Raw genomic sequence first — 19,024 nt, forward strand, 5'->3', positions numbered from 1 at the left:
TTGTTAGCAATGGCCAACATCTCCCAATTTTATGTGCCCAAGTGATGATAATATTATAAAAAAGGTGAAATGTAAAAAAAAAAAAACTGTTCAACTAAAACATCCGTCTCTCAAACAAAACAAGAAAAAATATTTTCCTGGCCCGCAGCCAGGTAAACTACTTACTCATATGTGAAGGAGAGACCCTTTGCAGACCTTTTAGACATTAATTTGCCTTAAAATTAAAACTAAAACAAATAAAGCTAAACACAAAGACAAACAAGCTCCTCAGAAGCAGGGTAGACATGATCTGAAAACGTTGGTAGAAAATGATCTGGGTGCAGATCTGCCCAAAATTTATCATGGTCACTGAGACAATGTGATAAATTTGGAGCAGCACCGCCCCAAAAAAATGATCTAGCCAAGACCATTATTCATAAATAACCCCCAATGCATTCTGGGAATTGTAGTACTGAGCATCTGGTCATCCAAGAAGTACACACAGCAAGAGACCCACAAACACACAAAAGAAATCGATTTTTAGTGGCTTCAGAACTCTGGCACAATAACAAGATTTTGGCACAATATGACTCATTGTGAACTACCTGGGCATTTAATAACATCATACTTAAGAATAGCCACTGGGGCTGGGAAAACTAGTCATTTTGGCAAGTCCTGGTGGCTGCTCCCCACCTCATCAGCCTTAAGTCAACTATTTCTCAATGTACACAGATAGGGAGAGGCGCATCACTCAGGGTCTGAAGGGTGGTCACCACCTGTGACTTCTTGCCCAGGTCCTGGCAGCTTTTCTAAACTATGATTCTCTGAAACACCTGAGCGTTTCAGAGTAAATCATCGGGGGAGATTTAGCAAAACCTGTCCAGAGGAAAAGTTGCCCAGTTGCCCATAGCAACCAATCAGCTTGCTTCTTTCCTTTTTAACAAGGCCTCTGCAAAATGAAAGAAGCTATCTGATTGGTTGCTATGGGCAACTTTTCCTTTGCTCAAGTTTTGAGAAATCTCCCCCATAGTGTTTCGGCATCCCTCTCCCTACACCTATTTTTTGTTGCCCACAATTAGAAAAGAATAATACTGGTGAAAACTTTTTATTTGGATCAGTAAAACCACACCATGATTAAGGATCTTGCATGATCCGAAACGCGTCTGAGTTTGTCTTTTACCTGTGATGTGGTTTTACTGATCCAAATACAGAGTTCCTGTTTTTGCACCTAAAGACGCTGGACTACCAGTTTTCTTCTATTGAACCACGTGGCCAGGATCGCTGCTGGCCGGTCCGGGCACAGGTGCATCAGTTTGGAGTGGGAGAGCAGTCAGTGCATTCTAATACTGGTGAAAGGTCTCCTTTAAATCTGACACAGGGCTCTTCAATTATCATGTGCTCTATTTGCTACTATGTGTCAGAAAGGCCATTGGCCCAATGGCTTTTTGTACCAGGCCTTGGCTGCAACTACAATCCTGGCATCCAATGTAATTCTGACCCTGCACTGATTGTTCATTGTCATTACAATAATTATATATTGTGTGTCCTTCTCCATGATTGTTTATCCTGTAGTACAATAATCTACCTCCCTTGTCTCTTAGAGAATGCCAATAATCATAATAGAAAGGATGTTTACAGCAATGACAAGCAATAGAACAGGCTTTTCAATTTCCAAGCAAATGCAAATGGTGCAGCTCTCTGCTTTCTCCAATGATGCTTCTAATTAAAATAAGCTCTTCATTAGTATTGACAATTGCTTTCTACCTATTGATCTTCAGTGTGTTCCATGTAACACTGAAATGCCGTCATTAAGATGGTAAAATGTTGTGTCCTTTTGTCAGAAAATATTACAGTACAGTACACACAGTACAGTAAAATACTGTTTGGGGTCAGGGCAGTTCAATATCCTATTATATGTATTTCATATCCTTTTCACTCCATAGCATCCAAATTATGAAAGAAACCATTTAAAAGCTGTATCCTATTACAAAAGCATATAACTTACCGGCATATACTAGCCTCTTTGACCTAAAAGGCCACTAAATTACAAAGAAAATGTGATATTATTTACTCATAGAATAAAGACTTTTTAAAAAGCAGTTATTAGAAAATAATTGTGTGTTTTAGGCATTTAATAAGGCAAAGTGAAAGAGGTTTATCTTGAAGGGTTATTCTACTATCAAAATGTTTTATATGTTCCTGCAGGCATATTAAAAATAAAAAATAAATGATACTCACCTAACCTGGTCCCCATAGCTCTCTTTCTAGCACTTCCAGTTTGTCACTGCTTATTGCTACTTCAGAGACTAGTTATCTCAGCAGGAACTGCCACAGTGGTGCCCCACCTTGGTCAGTGATTGGTTAAGCAGGGAGGTCATGCTGATAAGACTCAACTCGGAAGTAGCAACAACCGTTGACAACTTTGGACTGGAAGGTGCTGGAATAGGTGCTGCAGGGGATTGGAGTAGATGAGTATATATATATATATATATATATATATATATATATATTTATATAAATTTTTTATTTATTTATTTTTTCTTTACATCTATCTAAAACATTTTAGAATTCCTCTTTAACTAAAGGCTTCTGATCCCCAAAGTAATATCTAACAGGGTGCACCATGTACTATTGTCATGAGATAAATGTGCTTGTGAAATAAATCATGACTTCTTATCAGGAAATGTAGATGCTGTATATGTCCAATAGTTGTCCAATGTGTCCAGTGGTTGCATGTTGCTATATTTTAATTTCCATTCATGAAAAACTGAAATTCTTAATGGGATTGCCCAGGAATTGTTTCATTTTTTTTTCAAAAGGACAAAAGTGTGTGTATATATATATATATATATATATATATATATATATATATATATATAAAGCATACTCACCTGCCCCAATTCCCCTGCCACCATCAATTTTACAAATTACATTTAAGCGTGTCTACACTTTCATTTTGTTGGGTTTAGTTGAAGGAGTTGTCCACAGAGATTTTTTATTTAATTATTGATTTATTTATCTATTGATGTATTTTTTTTTTTAACAAAGATCACTGGGTGCTGCAAAAATAACTAGATAATAAATAATCCCTTTCACTGCCATTTCTCACGGCTCCCTTTCCCCAATGCTCTTGAATTTGGTCTGCTTCTGATGACATGCCAACTCTGCAGGAGCTGTCTGCTCAGCCAATCACTGTTCTTGCAGGGTCGGCAGTTCTTGCAGGGTCGGCACGTCAATATTATATACAGTACAGACCAAAAGTTTGGACACACCTTCTCATTCTAAGAGTTTTCTTTATGTTCATGACTATGAAAATTGTAGATTCACACTGAAGGCATCAAAACTATGAATTAACACATGTGGAATTATAGACATAACAAAAAAAGTGTGAAACAACTGAAAATATGTCATATTCTAGGTGGAAAGTGTCCCCAAGTGCAGTCACAAAAACCATAAAAAGCTACAAAGAAACTGTCTCACATGCGGAAAGGAAAACCAAGAGTCACCTCTGCTGCGTAGGATAAGTTCATCCAAGTCACCTGCCTCAAAAATCGCAGGTTAACAGCAGCTCAGATTAGAGACCAGGTCAATGCCACACAGAGTTCTAGCCGCAGACACATCTCTAGAACAACTGTTAAGAGGAGACTGTGTGAATCAGGCCTTCATGGTAGAATATCTGCTAGGAAACCACTGCTAAGGACAGGCAACAAGTAGAAGAGACTTAGCAGTGGTTTCCTAGCAGATATTCTACCATGAAGGCCTGATTCACACAGTCTCCTCTTAACAGTTGTTCTAGAGATGTGTCTGCTGCTAGAACTCTGTGTGACATTGACCTGGTCTCTGATCTGAGCTGCTGTTAACCTGCGATTTCTGAGGCTGGTGACTCGGATGAACTTATCCTCCACAGCAGAGGTGACTCTTGGTCTTCCTTTCCGCATGTGAGCCAGTTTCTTTATAGCTTTTGATGGTTTTTGTGACTGCACTTGGGGACACTTCCCACCTAGAATATGACATATTTTCAGTTGTTTCACACAGTGTGCAAATAAGGATGAATTTTTGTGATATTATAATTTTACACTATTATAATTGTATTCATGTACACATGACTGTATGTGTACAAAATAAATATGGTAATTTTGTGTAATTGTGGGTCTTTTGTTTCTTCATAGAAAATGAGAATGAACTAGCTGCAATGAAGGATAGACTGCAAAATGCAGATGAAAAAAATCAAAATTTGGTTGGAGCTCTTAATGACACACTTGCAAAGCTATCTGCAATACCCAATGGTATGTAAATAAAAGTGACAATAAATGACTTCTAAACTGATACATGCTATTATTCAAGATAAGACCCTTAGTTAGCCCCACTATATGTCAAGACCATGCTAGTTAGGTTTAAGGTCTTACCTTGGTCAAAGTAATAACCAAACATGCATTACAATAGTGAAACATAATGTTTTAGGCTCATAAGCATGCAAACATGTATAGATGATGATTAATCCTAAGTTATTAAAGGGGAACTATACAAATTCATTAGACCTGATCCCTTATGGAAATCTCCAAATATTATTACAAATAAAATACATCAAATGCATCAAAATTGATAATAATATATGGACCCCATAAGGATCATATCCCAAACCCATTAAAGAAAAACATTTTCATATGGAAATAGAAAGATAAATTGAAAGTTGTATCAGATCAGGGAAATGTCCTAAGGATCAAATTCAGTATTATAATACCAGTGGAATATGTCCCTGGAATGTGTAATGAAATAAAATGCTTTCAATTCAAGGGAGGATAATGTTAACATTCAATTGGCAAGACATTTTCTTGTATCCATTCTGCAGTCTTTGCCTGACATACATTTGTCTGTAATAGATACAATAGTGAAAATTCAGACCGCAAAAGACAAAGCCAAGCAAGCAAATGATACTGCCAACGATGTTCTTGCACGCATCAAAGATCTTAATCTGAATCTCCTGGGGTTGAAACAGAACTACAGTGCACTGAAAGAAGATGTAGCTAAAACCAATGCTGTTGTAAAAGTCGAAAACGGTAAGTCAAGAACATGTGCATTTTTTTATTCATGGCCATGCTTTATCAGGTTTTCTTGTAAAAAATTTTAATAAATACCATACAAACAGATCAAATTGACTATAATGTTAAGATTCATATGGAGGCAGATAACATACATGAAAGAATTCCTGGAGAAAAGTTATTTGTTGATGGAGTACATTAATGTATGCCCCAATGCTGGCATTGCTACAGGGTTAGGGAGGGAGGTGGTGGCTCAAAAAGGATTAGATTTGCAATAGATCAATTAATTAATTTTTCCTGTTCTGCCAGTTTACGAGTCATAGAATGCCATGAGAGCATGGACAGACTCTTTATATTTAAACAAACTCTCATTTTAAATCCAGAAGTCACCATTTGTTGTATGACATTGACAGAATATGGTCTTCATCTAGTATTGCAAATTTTTAAGCTTCTATCATTACAGCCACTCATCTTAAAGCCATTAAGCTGTAATACCAGACAGAGCCAATAAACATCAAGGGCACTCTTTCTGGGGAAAAAAAAAGCTATACTTTTCTCATTTCATACATCTCTTTAAAGGGAACCTGTCACTAGTTTCATGCTACCCGAACCACAGTCAACAGAAAACACTGACAGGCACCCTAAACACAGTGATCTGTGATGTGCTCTGAAAGGATGTGCCACTTCAGAACAAGCATAGATAGAACCTGGAAAAGGACTCTAAATCATCAGGGTGATTCCCGGCCCTGATTGATAGATCTCTTCCTATTTGTGATAGGGCCAGTGGGCCACCCCAGTGACTCAAAGCCCTGTTTCTAGCCCAAGTTATGTCTATTATTATACTGAAATGGGGGCATCACAGATCACTTTGCAAAGGGCCCCTGTCAGTGTTGCATGCTAATCATGGTTTAGGCAGCAGAAAACTAGTGACAGGTTCCCTTAATAGTAAAGGGTATATCCATAACTTCTTTAAATACAAAAGTTTCCAGAATGTTAGAAGAAAAGGATCAAGAAAAATCCTGTGTGTTATGGTGAAAAACCATTCAGGAATGATGAAATGGTGATACTATATCTTCACACCATAATATTTCTTTGAATTGTACATACCACGTTTAAGGGTGTAAAACACCCCTTCCTCAAAAAAAATTACTCAGTGGAGAAAGAGGAAAGTTTCCAACTGTAAACAACACAAGATCCCTAACCAGCCATTATTAATACTCTTTCTTTATATCCCCACACTAAAACTTAAAGTGTACCATTGTGTCATTAGCAAAAACTTTTTATAAAATGTAGAAAATAACATTATATGTATACTTGTAATGTATATTGGTTAAAAATGTGTATATTTTTGTTCCTGCAGATATTGCCTGTGTGTCTCTGTGCAGAAACAAAATACAGGAAGTGTGATTGGGCAAGAAGGGTTCTGTGCTGTGAGAGCAAGCAGGGCTCTGTGCGCTTATAATAAGCAGGGCTCTGTACACTGAGGACAAGCAGGGCTCTGTGCACTGAGGACAAGCAGGGCTCTGTACACTGAGGACAAGCAGGGCTCTGTACACTGAGGACAAGCAGAGCTCTGTACACTGAGGACAAGCAGGGCTCTGTGCACTGAGGACAAGCAGAGCTCTGTGCACTGAGGACAAGCAGAGCTCTGTGCACTGAGGACAAGCAGGGCTCTGTACACTGAGGACAAGCAGGGCTCTGTGCACTGAGGACAAGCAGAGCTATGTGCACTGAGGACAAGCAGAGCTCTGTACACTGAGGACAAGAAGGGCTCTGTACACTGAGGACAAGCAGGGCTCTGTACACTAAGGACAAGCAGGACTCTGTACACTAAGGACAAGCAGGACTCTGTACACTGAGGACAAGCAGAGCTCTGTGCAGTGAGGACAAGCAGGGCTCTGTGCACTGAGGGCAAGCAGGGCTCTGTACACTGAGGGCAAGCAGGGCTCTGTGCACTGAGGATAAGCATGGCTCTGTGCACTGAGGACAAGCAGGGCTCTGTAAACTGAGGACATGCAGGGGTCTGTACACTGAGGACAAGCAGGGCTCTGTACACTGAGGACAAGCAGGGTTCTGTACACTGAGGACAAGCAGGGTTCTGTACACTGAGGACAAGCAGGGCTCTGTGCACTGAGGACAAGCAGGGCTCTGTACACTGAGGACAAGCAGGGCTCTATACACTGTGGACAAGCAGGGCTCAGTACACTGAGGACAAGCAGGGCTCTCACACAGCAGGATGATTGACAAGCCAGGAGCCTTCACAGAGTCCTGCTTGTCCCGCCCTCACTTCTTTTATTTGGTCTCCTCACAGAGACACACAGGCAATAACTGCAGCGACCCAAAAATATACAGTTTCAGCCAATGTATTTTAGAAATATTCAATTAATGGTATTATCTACATTATATAAAAAGTTTTTATTAACAATAGGTACACTTGAACTTTTATTAGAAACAGTACTGGTATAACCACAAATAAAAAAAAAAAACTGTGTCGCCAGTCAATGAAAGCTGTGTGATGTCACTGTATTTGCTATCACTTGGGCTCATACCACTCAGACATAGAAAATGTCCTTTTACATCATATATAACCATTCTTGGCTGCAGTCCAAACAACGGGTAATAAAAGTGGACCAACACAGGCTTATTAAAAGCTAAAACCCATAGCCCCCTGACATGTTTCGCTCCATGTTTCGCATCAGAGGTCTGGGCAGATGTGCAATGGCTACATCTTTCCAGGACATCACTGAATGCTTCAACAATTGTTGTGTTTTTGCTTCACAACAACATCAGGTGAGCGGTTATCCAGAAGGGTTATCTCTCACCCTGTCTTTTAATGGTATCTGAAATGTGTTATGCTATGGGAAGCTTTCCTGTCTTTTTTTTTTCACATAGATCAATATAAAGTTTTCAGATTGGCTAGGTTGGCAAATTCTTTTTCTGCAGCATTATCTTTTTCTATTCCCGAACATGAAATGCATGAACAGAAATTTCTTCTTCACTAAATCCTCTCTGGATCTTTTGACACTGTGCAAACAGACTACCAAAACATTTCTGGGCAGCACACAACTTGAAGTACATTCCTGCCTGTGAAATAGCTTTACCAAGGTTATACTAATTTTAAGGCTTTATCCGCACATTCATGAAGCAGTATTATCATCATATTGACCCTTAAGACAGGTACCTGATAGGGCTTTAGTCAGGGTCTTGACTGGGATTCTATTAATTAAAAAGGCGCCTCGCTTTCAATTTATTATTTGGCTCCTCCGTCTTATACCCTTTTGTTAATCCTTGATCATTTCTTTCTTTAGTGTATTTCGTTATACACATACACTGCTAGCCAGGATAGATTTTTTGTGAATAGATGAGGAAAAATGGAAAGTATCAAGAAGTCTTAATATGGATAGAGAGGCTTTTTTTATATCCCCATCCACAGAAATACTTCTCTATAGCTGGAAACTGAATAATTCAACGGCCTTCTGTTAAAATAAGAACACTTATTCTATGAATCTGGCTTTACTCCGAATCTGTTAGCTAATGCTAATACATTGAAGCTCAGCTATACTTTTTCATCTTTTAGTCCATTTATTTTTCTACGTATGTCCCATTTACATGCTTTCTAATATATAATTTTTGAGCTATTAATCAGCTGTTTTTTATTTTATTTTAGAAAGGACACTAGAAAGGCACATTTCTTTAGTGCATTTTAACCCCTTAATGGTGTCAAAGATTTTGGCCCAACATAAAAACATTGACTATCCTGTGACAATGGCTTCTGTCAAGGGGTGGGGTAGATTGGGGAGCAAGCAAACAGTTGGTTCTTAAGTTTATATATTGAAGGCAGAAAAAATGGGCAAGTGTACGGATCTGGACAACTTTGTTATGGCTAGAGAACTGAGTTAGATGCTGCATCTTCAAACAGCAATTCTTGTGGGTGTGATCCCAGTATGTAGTGATTAGACCGTACCAAAGTGGTAGAAGTAATAACAATTGGTAAACCAGACAACAGGGTCATGGGTTCCCAGCACACTAATTTATGTTTCCACATTAGGGATGAAAATACACGTGAAATATTACAATTCCCTTGTAGCAGCCATGACAGTAGAGATGTCATGACCATAGCTTCCCTGGCAATATCAGCTATTTGTAAAATTAGATTTTAGCCTGCTTTGTTTTAGTACATTCGTCGGGTGTTAGTATTTGTGTATGTTCGTTCTGCATTTGTCTTGTGTTGCCTTAGTCTGTATTCACACTGTGCGTTATGTCTGTACCCGTGTTTGCTTGTATTTAGGATTTATGTTTCCTCCTTGGCCAGTATTCTGATTACTTGGTGGAGAGTGCCTGCTGGCTAGCAGCCTATTTGGCTTTGGTATTGATGTCCCTCCCTGCCTGGAGTGGGGTGTCTAGTGTATTCCTTGTTCTGAGTCCAAAGTGAACATTGTTGAGTGTCAGAACGTTAAGCATTCTGACATTCAGTTAATTTATTCATCCCCTGCATGTCCTGGTTTTGCCTGCTGTAAACTTATCCCCATATCTAGTCTTGTTCATATTATCATATCTGCCATTAATCTTGATTCTGGTTTCTAAACTGTATGTTAGTTTGCTATATCCTGCCTTGTTTGAATTTTTAGATCTGTTTGTCGGTTCTGTTATGTTCCTGACTTGTTTCCTAACTTTGTGCAGTTCTGTTTTTTGTTGACTTCTACGCCCATGCTCTTTAGCACAAGGAAGGGACCAGCTCCAAGTTGTCGATCCGTCATTTAGGGCAGATGGGCAAGTAGGCAGGGACAGCTTTAGGGCTCACTTCTCCCTACCCCCTGTTCATTACAGACACCCCTCATTTTACCATAAAATGTACAACACAACTGGATAAATATAATCGTAGGCAAAAAACACACACACACACACACACACATATATATATTGCATATTGTGCATTTTTGTTGTTGTGCAAGTTGTGGTAAAATGGACATGTTATCTGTATTTTGTTACAATTACAATAATGCCCAATTGAGACACCTTTTAGATTTGTATTGAATTTACTGCGTTTAAGTAATCACATTACATTTTAAATGTTTTTTTAAAATACTTTTTAAGTGGCCTTCGGGGAATTTTATAAGTAATCATGCTAATTCATGCAATACTGTGGCATTTTATGGATCAGTTTAGTCATGATGATGAGCTGTGGGGGATAAGGTGAGTGGGTATCATTTATTTTTAATTTTTATATCACATTTATCACATATATTTATATATTTTTCTAAGGCTAGAAAACCCCCTTTAAGAGTGATTCTGGTGTTGTATGGAGCATTATAGTAGATGTATACATTAGATTTAAAGATGTATAGTACATTTATGAACTGTATTGTTTCCTTAACTGTAAATGTTTGATGTGCTACAGTTACAGATGCTGGCGACAGAGTAAAGCAGCTTGAAAAAGAAGCCGATCGCTTATTGGATAAACTGAAACCTATTAAAGAACTTCAGGACAACCTGGGTAAAAATATCTCTCAAATCAAGGAGCTGATAAATCAAGCACGTAAACAAGCTAATTCTGTAAGTTCATTACGCTGTGATATATTCTGATGAAAGGATTGTGATAGTGTTGTGCCTAAATGATTACACATTAACAACGACTGCTTCTGATTAATTTGTGCGCAAGCAAACTTACTGTATCACAGAGCTTCCTCAGGGTAGTGAAATTCAATTGAGTGTCTTACAGCCAAAAGTTTTAATATAAGTCATGTTTAGATGAAGCATATAGGGGGAGATTTATCAAAACCTTTGCAGAGGAAAACTTTCCCAGTTGCCCATAGCAACCAATCAGCTTGCTGCTTTCATTTTTTATGAAGGCCTGTGAAAAATGAAAGAAGCAATCTGATTGGTTGCTATGGGCGAATGTATGTCAGTTACATAGAAAAATAATTATAGTGCAGGAGTATGCACAATAATAATTTTTTAAGTAACTTGTATAGTACTTTTTTTCACAGCATGGACATTGCAGTATCATGTATCAGGCTGCTTATAAGCTTTTTAAGCTTTAAAACTTTTCAATTGAGGGACCAAAATTTTGCTGGGAGTATTTAAGGCTTTCAGCCAGTGTCCTTTAACTTCAGTGGACATGGGACACTGGCACCTTATAACTTCATCAGGGTGGCTTAGTAGTGCTGTAGTGTTCTGGTTGATAGATAGGTGAATGGATAGATTTTAAAAAATATATAGGTTTTGATATTTTTACCAACCATATGGAGCGTTGCAGTGAATATTTTGTGTAGATAGATGCATAGATAGATAGATTAAAAAAACGAGGAGGAGCAGCACAACCAAAGAAGTCCAGATAGGGTGCACATGCAGATAAGCTGTTAAAGTGTAGCTTTATTTAACACCAGAATGCCGTGACCACTATCTGGATGTGCTGCTGTAATATTGTATGTAAATAAATAAATAAATAGATAGATAGATAGATAGATAGATAGCTTAGATGATAACTAGAAAGTTAGATTTACTGGAACTGTTACAGATCATACGTGAGTGCATATTGAGCACATTTTCAGCCTCATGCACTGGCAGCAAAGGTGTTAATATTTATGTTTTGTATAATGAATTATAAATGACTCCAAATAGTTTTATTTCTCCCAAGGACATTTTACGGTGTCTGAAGTCCTGGAACCTCATTTCTCATGGTTTATAATGTCATCCAGTCACTGTAAATTATATTATTTCCAGTTACAGTATTTACAGCTTTCCCTCTCATAGCACATATGCAGGTTGCAAATTATCTTATTTTCCTTACTTTCATAATTTATTTGATATTATCTCCTAATCATTCTGATCGGCTTTAAACATGTTATTTTTACATCAGTACTCTTGGTTCTAATTTCCTATGTCAACCATTCCAATCAATTAAAACCCATCCCTTTATTTTTAGCATTTTGTGTTCGTTTTTACCACATTGAACAGATTTGTTAATTCACAAGAAAAAGTCCCCTACATTAAATGCACACCTTCTAAATTAGACTTCACATAGAATTTAATGAAGCTGGTTTCCAATTCCTATTTTAGGAAGTACAACTCGGATTGTAGGTAGAGTGATACAGGTGCCAGGCGTAGGTAAGACACCTCTTTTCCACTACATCCAATACAATCAAGAAATTGTAAGATGTCACTCTGTGCTAGGGTGATAATACAGTGTCATCTGGCTGGGCATCACCAGAGGTCAACGATCCAAGCAAGCAGCAACTGTATTGAAGGGGTTATCTAGGAATAGAAAAATAGAGCTAATTTCTTTCTAAAAATAGCACCACACCTGTCCTGAGGTTGTAAGTGGTATTACAACTAGGCTCTATTCACTTCAATGGGACTGAGCTGCAATATCACATAGAACCTGAGAACAGGTGTGGTGCTGTTTTTGGGAGAAATCAGCCCTGTTTTTGTAATCCTGGATAACCCATTTAAAGGAATACTGTAGTGGAAATGATAGAGGATAAGTTAAAGAATGCAGCGGGTCCGATCGCTGGGACCCCCGCGATCTCTTGTACGGTGCCGCGGCAGTCCGCAGGAAGGGGGCATTCCGGCCCCAAATGATGCGGCGGCTGACACGCCCCTCCATGTATCCCATAGAGATACATGGAGGGGCGTGTCTGCCACAGCTTCCTGCTGGGGACAGTACGGAGCTTCCTGTGGATTGCCACAGCCCCGTACAGGAGATCGCGGGGGGTCCCAGTGGTCGGACCCACCACGATATATAACTTATCTCATATCCTTCGGATTGCGGATAAGTTATATTCCACTACAGTGTTTCATTAAGCAGTCCCAGCGGGTGGCTGTACTGAGGTGTCCTGACAAGTGGCTGTACTAAGCAATCAGCTATCCCCACTGGGCTGAACAGTCTGGCTACCAGCTCCACTTATTGAAAGCTTTTTATAAATGAGATCAGTACATGCTGTTAAAAATGTGGCACATTTTTGATACATCTGCGCCAAAAGTTGTGAACCAAACATGTTAAACGTGGTATACAATCGACCAATAATTTGTTCAAGAAACTGATGGGCACCATTTTAAAAATACATTGGAAATATAATTTTTTTGTACGTCATTGTTTCAGCCCAAATAAGGGGTTGAACCAAAAGTGGAGCATATATGGATGCAGCGTGTATAGAACAGCCTATATGCCAACATTGTAGCAAAGAACAAACCCAAAATATTGCAGACAATTTTGTTTATTCCCCCCTCTTTGCAATATCGAAAGTGCTTTTCTAATATAGTTTAAAAGTTAAAGTATTTTGTTTGTTTTTTACGTTACCAAGAAGCACTTTTATTCTGTTTCACTATTAGGAAATTTTCACCTTGTAATATTCAGCTGGAATATTCTGCAAGGGCATTCTACTCTAGCAGAGTTCCATTGATTTCAATGGGAGGCTACTACACTATGCACACAGCAGAATTTCCGCAGCAGATGTTTATGCTTTGGAAATCCAGATTCCAATGTCCGCAGAATTAATAGAGTTGTCTAGTCTTTCTGTGGATTCCGCTCGGAAATGCTTTGCCGTCTATGAGACGCTGCATTTTGAGCATCCATAGTGCCTGTCAGATTGTGCAAACGTGTGGAATGTCTGCCTGTGTTTTCCAAAGGGACATTCTGCACATTTTCGGCAAGGTCAATCCGGTCTAACTGTTACTAGGGCATTCAAGTTAGATATACTATAGCCATGTACAGCTCCTTTATACTATATACAGGTATTGTATACCATATAATACCCACTAAAGGTAGCATCATGTTTCCCTAATTCAAGGTTCCTGAATGTGGGTTTAAAAAGCATCCCTCAACATTAAGGCTGGACCACTAACAGCATTTTTCATTTATCCAGAAGATGGGTGATAAATGTATAATTGCGGTGGGTCCAATTGCTGATAATCCCACCGATTGGGAGAACAATGATCTCTTAGTGTTCCCAGTAAATGGAACGGTAGTACGTCTGCATGACCACTGATCTATTCATTGCCAATGGCACCGATGGAGATCACCAAGTACTGTACAGCGTGTGGCTATTGCTGTCATTCCCTAAGAGACCCTGAAGATGCTTCCATCCTTTATAGAAAGTGATAAGCCAGTTTCCATTTGCACTTTTTGACAATTACAAATAAGAACTTGTTTTTTTTTTATTACTTTTGTATTTATTTTTATTCATTTTTCATATTTTCTTATTTCCAGTTGACATTTCGAGGCTTCGTAACCAATTACCAGTTTTCTGTGTTTTATTTAATAAGCAGAAAGTTGTTGGCTGTTATACAAAAATCCATATCTATCTGAAAATACTTCTGGTGTAGTATATGCAGTACAGAATTCATACAGTATGTTTACACTGCCAGTATAACTGAGGAAACCATGCATACAGCTTTTCAGAGACCGTATGAAAAATTATATGTTTGGTTGATTTTCTATTTAAATTGATAGACTTTGCAGATATCTCCGAGCACTTTGCTACAGACTTAAGAAAAAGCTCTTTGATGTTGGCTGGTGTTTGTCATTACAACATGAGTGTCTCCGCACACACAGTGAAAAGCAGGAAAGGCACATTTACTTGTATAGTGTCTCTGTTGGGTGCCACTTCAAAACATCTTTCAGGCATCTGAATATGATTTAAGTGCGAAAGTCTTATAAATATCACTAACCCTTAGAAAAAAAAATACTTAAAATTAGTTACTTTGATCAATATTCTTGCAGTTAAAGGATCCATGTACAAAGATTTCCCAGGTGTGTGGGTGACAATTAACTTTGTTTGTCAATGTTGTACTAAACCCTGAAAATGAAGCCTCAGAACGTCTCACATGAAAGCATCATGTCTCTGTTACTTAGTCACCGTAGTCATACTTATGTCGCTGTTTGTGTTTTTTTAGATCAAAGTTTCGGTATCATCCGGTGGGGACTGCATACGTACTTATAAGCCTGAGATTAAAAAAGGCAGATATAACACCATTATTTTAAATGTTAAAACAACTACTCCTGACAATCTTCTCTTCTATCTTGGGAGCAACAAATTTGTAAGTAAATATAATGTGTATATGAAACTTGAGATAGGTGGTGTGAGACCACAGAAACATTGTCTTATATTTAGCTGGAATAAACCACTTTTTACTTTGCTACTCTGGTGTGCTGCAGCCGCTTTTTTCTTCAGTCTTTTTCTTTTTCTTCATATATTATATATATATATATATATATATATATATATATATATATACACACTGTCAGCCTCTGGTCCGAAGGGGGGGGGGGGGAGGGGGGGCTGGAGGTAGCAGGAATAGGCAGGTGAAGTGAAGTATTCATGAATACAATGGACTAACTAAGAGTCTGCTACCAATGTTAACTGCTGTTAGCCAAATGACACAATATTGTTTGCGCTGTTTGAGCTAATAGTAGAATGGCCTTGTCCCTATAATATGTAGTATAGATGATACCGGGATATAATGATTTACAACCTGTTTTTTTTTTTCAAACCATGAAGAGCATAATTTAATATCCTTTCAATCACATGACATCATTTGTAGAGCACGTTAGTTTTGTTTGTTTTACATTTTATTTGTTAACTTGTTTACGGTCTATTACTAGCCCACCTATTAACATGGGAGGCTCATGTTATCAGGGCCTCTGCAAAAATATAGCCTATACGCACCTACCATTATTCGCTACGTAAACAACATGTAGCCCTCCAGTACACATAAATAACCACACTCACAACAGCATGACCATTACTGAACACGGGGGTCAGTCACAGCTTTTATTAAGAGAAAACATTCAATGAAATTTGAACAACTGTAAACTATTTCTCAGACCTGAGGCAGACAAGGCAATATGCCAGCTGCCTTCCTTGCGGAAAATCCCGGTACGCCTCCATGTCTCCACTGGTAGCTGGGACTAGAGAAAACAAGCACTAAAAAAGTCAACACTACGCAACCATCCAAACTACACCAAAAAAACTACTTCCCTCAACCAGTTCCACAGGTGTACATATATATATATATATATATATATATATATAAATATATATATATATATGTTAACATCACAACTCTAAGTTTATTAGTTTTTTATTGTTTGTTTGTTTTTTAAGTTTATAAAACCTTTTTTTTACAACAAAAACAAAAATATATCAAAACGGCACAAAATGAAATGACAACAGATTACAAAAGACCAACAAATCAGAAAAACAGGCACAACTAGAAAGGGACATGTGGGGGGGAGGGGGGGATGCAGACCCTGCTTTCCAAGTGCCAGTGAGTCCTGCAGGAACAGGAAGAAAGGGGACTTAGGGTGGCAAGTTGCCCTCACCCTGACTACGCTACAACTACAACTTAATCTTACAGACACTTAACAGAAACTTACAGAAACTTTTAATATATTGTTCCTTATGTTAGTATACAACACTTTGCTATTTACCTGCTGTTATAATTCTCAACCTTTATATGTTTTTAATGTGATTGAAAAAACGGCCACTAGGTGGCTCTGTTAAGTTCCATGCGCAAGTCAAACAGATAGTTTGGTCTCCACCCAGACTTGTAGAAGTCCAAACTCAGGAAGTGCATGCAGGGCATGTCGAGGCACAGCTTCCGCAGGCTTCAGTAACGTCGCGCCTGTTGAGGAATATCCACTTTCTCCTGACGGGACCTCACACAATGTGAGCAAAGGGAACTGTATGATACAGAGCTTTTTAGAGTTGGGAATTTTTTTTAAGGCAGGAGGGGTGTTAGGAGTAGTTAGTGAATATAATCTGAGTTAGTTTAGAAAATATGGTTTGATGACAGGTACTCTTTAACCCATGCAATAGAGGGCTAAAGGTGCCGGATAAACACTGCAGCCTGTAAGCATAAATGCCCTTCCTTTGAAGATTCCTTCAGATTTCTCTTTCTAGGAGCCCTTTTAGCTTTACTTTTAAGTATGTTATAGCAAGATGTTCAAATAAAACATGGCACCACTGCTATACAATGATTGGTGCAGGGTTTCTGCCTCCATTTTACTCTATGGGAGCTTACCTGCTGGTGCAAAGGCTACGGTCGATTGTTTTTTTTGCCAAGGATACTGGCCACTGCACACATCCATTTGAATGTTCACTTCTGGAAACAACAATTCACCACGATAGCCAAATCTAACACACTGCGACTTCTTCCTGTGGGGCTACATCAAGGACTTGAAGGTTAAAGGATCTGAATGACCTGAGACAATGCATCATTAAAACAACAGATTCCATTTCTGAGAACATGCTGGCACTAGTCTGGGCTGAATGTGACTACTGCCTAAATATCACTTTGAGCATTTGTAGTGTATAGATAAAACTTGGTTAGATAGTGTGTCTTTTCATGTTAATAAATTTGTGTCATGTTCTCGACTATAATTTTACACGATCCTCTTTGAATCACCTTGTATAATATACAATAACACTGCCATTAAAGAATGCAATCTCTCATACTTAAAAAACTACTCATACAAAAAGTGTTGACCACAACACCCACATGATGTCTTTACTTATCATCCCATCTTGAGATAAATAATTTCAAAAATCTCATTGGCTGCTATAGACTATTTGCATGCTTTTGTACAGTTATGTACTGAATGAGAGCCAATGCATTTTTGACTTTTTAAAGATTCTGTTAAACTTTTTAAACTAGAACAATGGATAATGGCCTTTTAATCTGAATTATTGATTTTTTGCAAAGTCCTTTTTTCAAAGAGCACAAGAGCATGTGCTCACACTGGTTTCCTGTGGCTAAAGCTGTATTTATACAGGGATATCGATTTCATCCTTGTAGAAATATATTCTGTGTAGAAATGTTCTTACTAGTTAAGGGTTTTAGTTACAGACCATAAATATCTCACTGCTAGCAAGGATAAAACAGTCTAGGGGCCCTATTATATGCTCGGTTATCTTGCCCTGTGTAAGTGGGGCTAACTGCATCATTTTAACATCTGTAGCACCCTATGTACATCTACCCATTTAATAGGGCGTGTGGGGTGGACAAATGATAGAAGCAGATGATCCAACAATTTTTGTGCCACCCTTCCTGCATGGTGGTCAAGTATTGTAATAGGCTCGTGTAATGTTTACACCACACATAATGGGGTCCTATATATCCATCAACATTGTAGCATGGAGATTATTTGATAAATACATCAGTATTGTTTTGAAACTAAACTTAAATGAAAATATTAAATATAAAAATATGAAAAATCATTTGTTTACCACTAATATAAATAGTAATCAATACTATTTTAGCTGTATGTATTCATAAGCTGTATGACTGATTTTAATGTTTTATATCCTCACTGTTTCTAGACTGACTTCCTAGCTATTGAAATGAGAAAAGGAAAGGTGAACTTCTTGTGGGATGTAGGATCAGGAGTTGGACGAGTTGAATATCCTGACTTAAACATCAATGATGATTCTTGGTATAGAGTTGAAGCTTCTCGGTAAGCATAATAAATAAAATACTAACAGCCCAGCATATAATGAATAATAAAACCAATACTTAGAAACCCACAAAGTGCACATGTGACCATCTATACACACAAGCACTGTTTTCATCATAGTTGCCATGTACAGTATGTGTAGCATACAGCTTTTAACCCCTTAAGGACTCAGGGTTTTTCCGTTTTTGCACTTTCGTTTTTTCCTCCTTACCTTTTAAAAATCATAACCCTTTCAATTTTCCACCTAAAAATCCATATTATGGCTTATTTTTTGCGTCGCCAATTCTACTTTGCAGTGACATTAGTCATTTTACCGAAAAATGCACGGCGAAACGGAAAAAAAAATCATTGTGCGACAAAATCGAAAAAAAAACGCCATTTTGTAACTTTTGGGGGCTTCCGTTTCTACGCAGTGCATATTTCGGTAAAAATTACACCTTATAATTATTCTGTAGGTCCATACGGTTAAAATGATACCCTACTTATATAGGTTTGATTTTGTCGCACTTCTGGAAAAAATCATAACTACATGCAGGAAAATTTATACCTT

General features: G+C 38.1%; 1 protein-coding gene across 2 annotated transcripts in view; it reads left to right on the plus strand.

Moving 5' to 3' along the window:
* LAMA2 (laminin subunit alpha 2) overlaps window positions 1-19,024 on the plus strand; it is a 943,701-nt gene that overhangs the window by 831,527 nt on the left and 93,150 nt on the right. For both annotated transcript variants that reach the window (XM_056566521.1, XM_056566522.1), the window contains 5 exons: window positions 4,149-4,265; window positions 4,860-5,036; window positions 10,417-10,571; window positions 14,913-15,056; window positions 18,341-18,474. In XM_056566521.1, coding sequence (XP_056422496.1) covers window positions 4,149-4,265; window positions 4,860-5,036; window positions 10,417-10,571; window positions 14,913-15,056; window positions 18,341-18,474 — 727 coding nt within the window. The remainder of the gene's footprint in view (window positions 1-4,148; window positions 4,266-4,859; window positions 5,037-10,416; window positions 10,572-14,912; window positions 15,057-18,340; window positions 18,475-19,024) is intronic.

Source organism: Hyla sarda, chromosome 3 (genome assembly GCF_029499605.1).
Source record: "Hyla sarda isolate aHylSar1 chromosome 3, aHylSar1.hap1, whole genome shotgun sequence".
Taxonomy (NCBI): Eukaryota; Metazoa; Chordata; class Amphibia; order Anura; family Hylidae; genus Hyla; species Hyla sarda.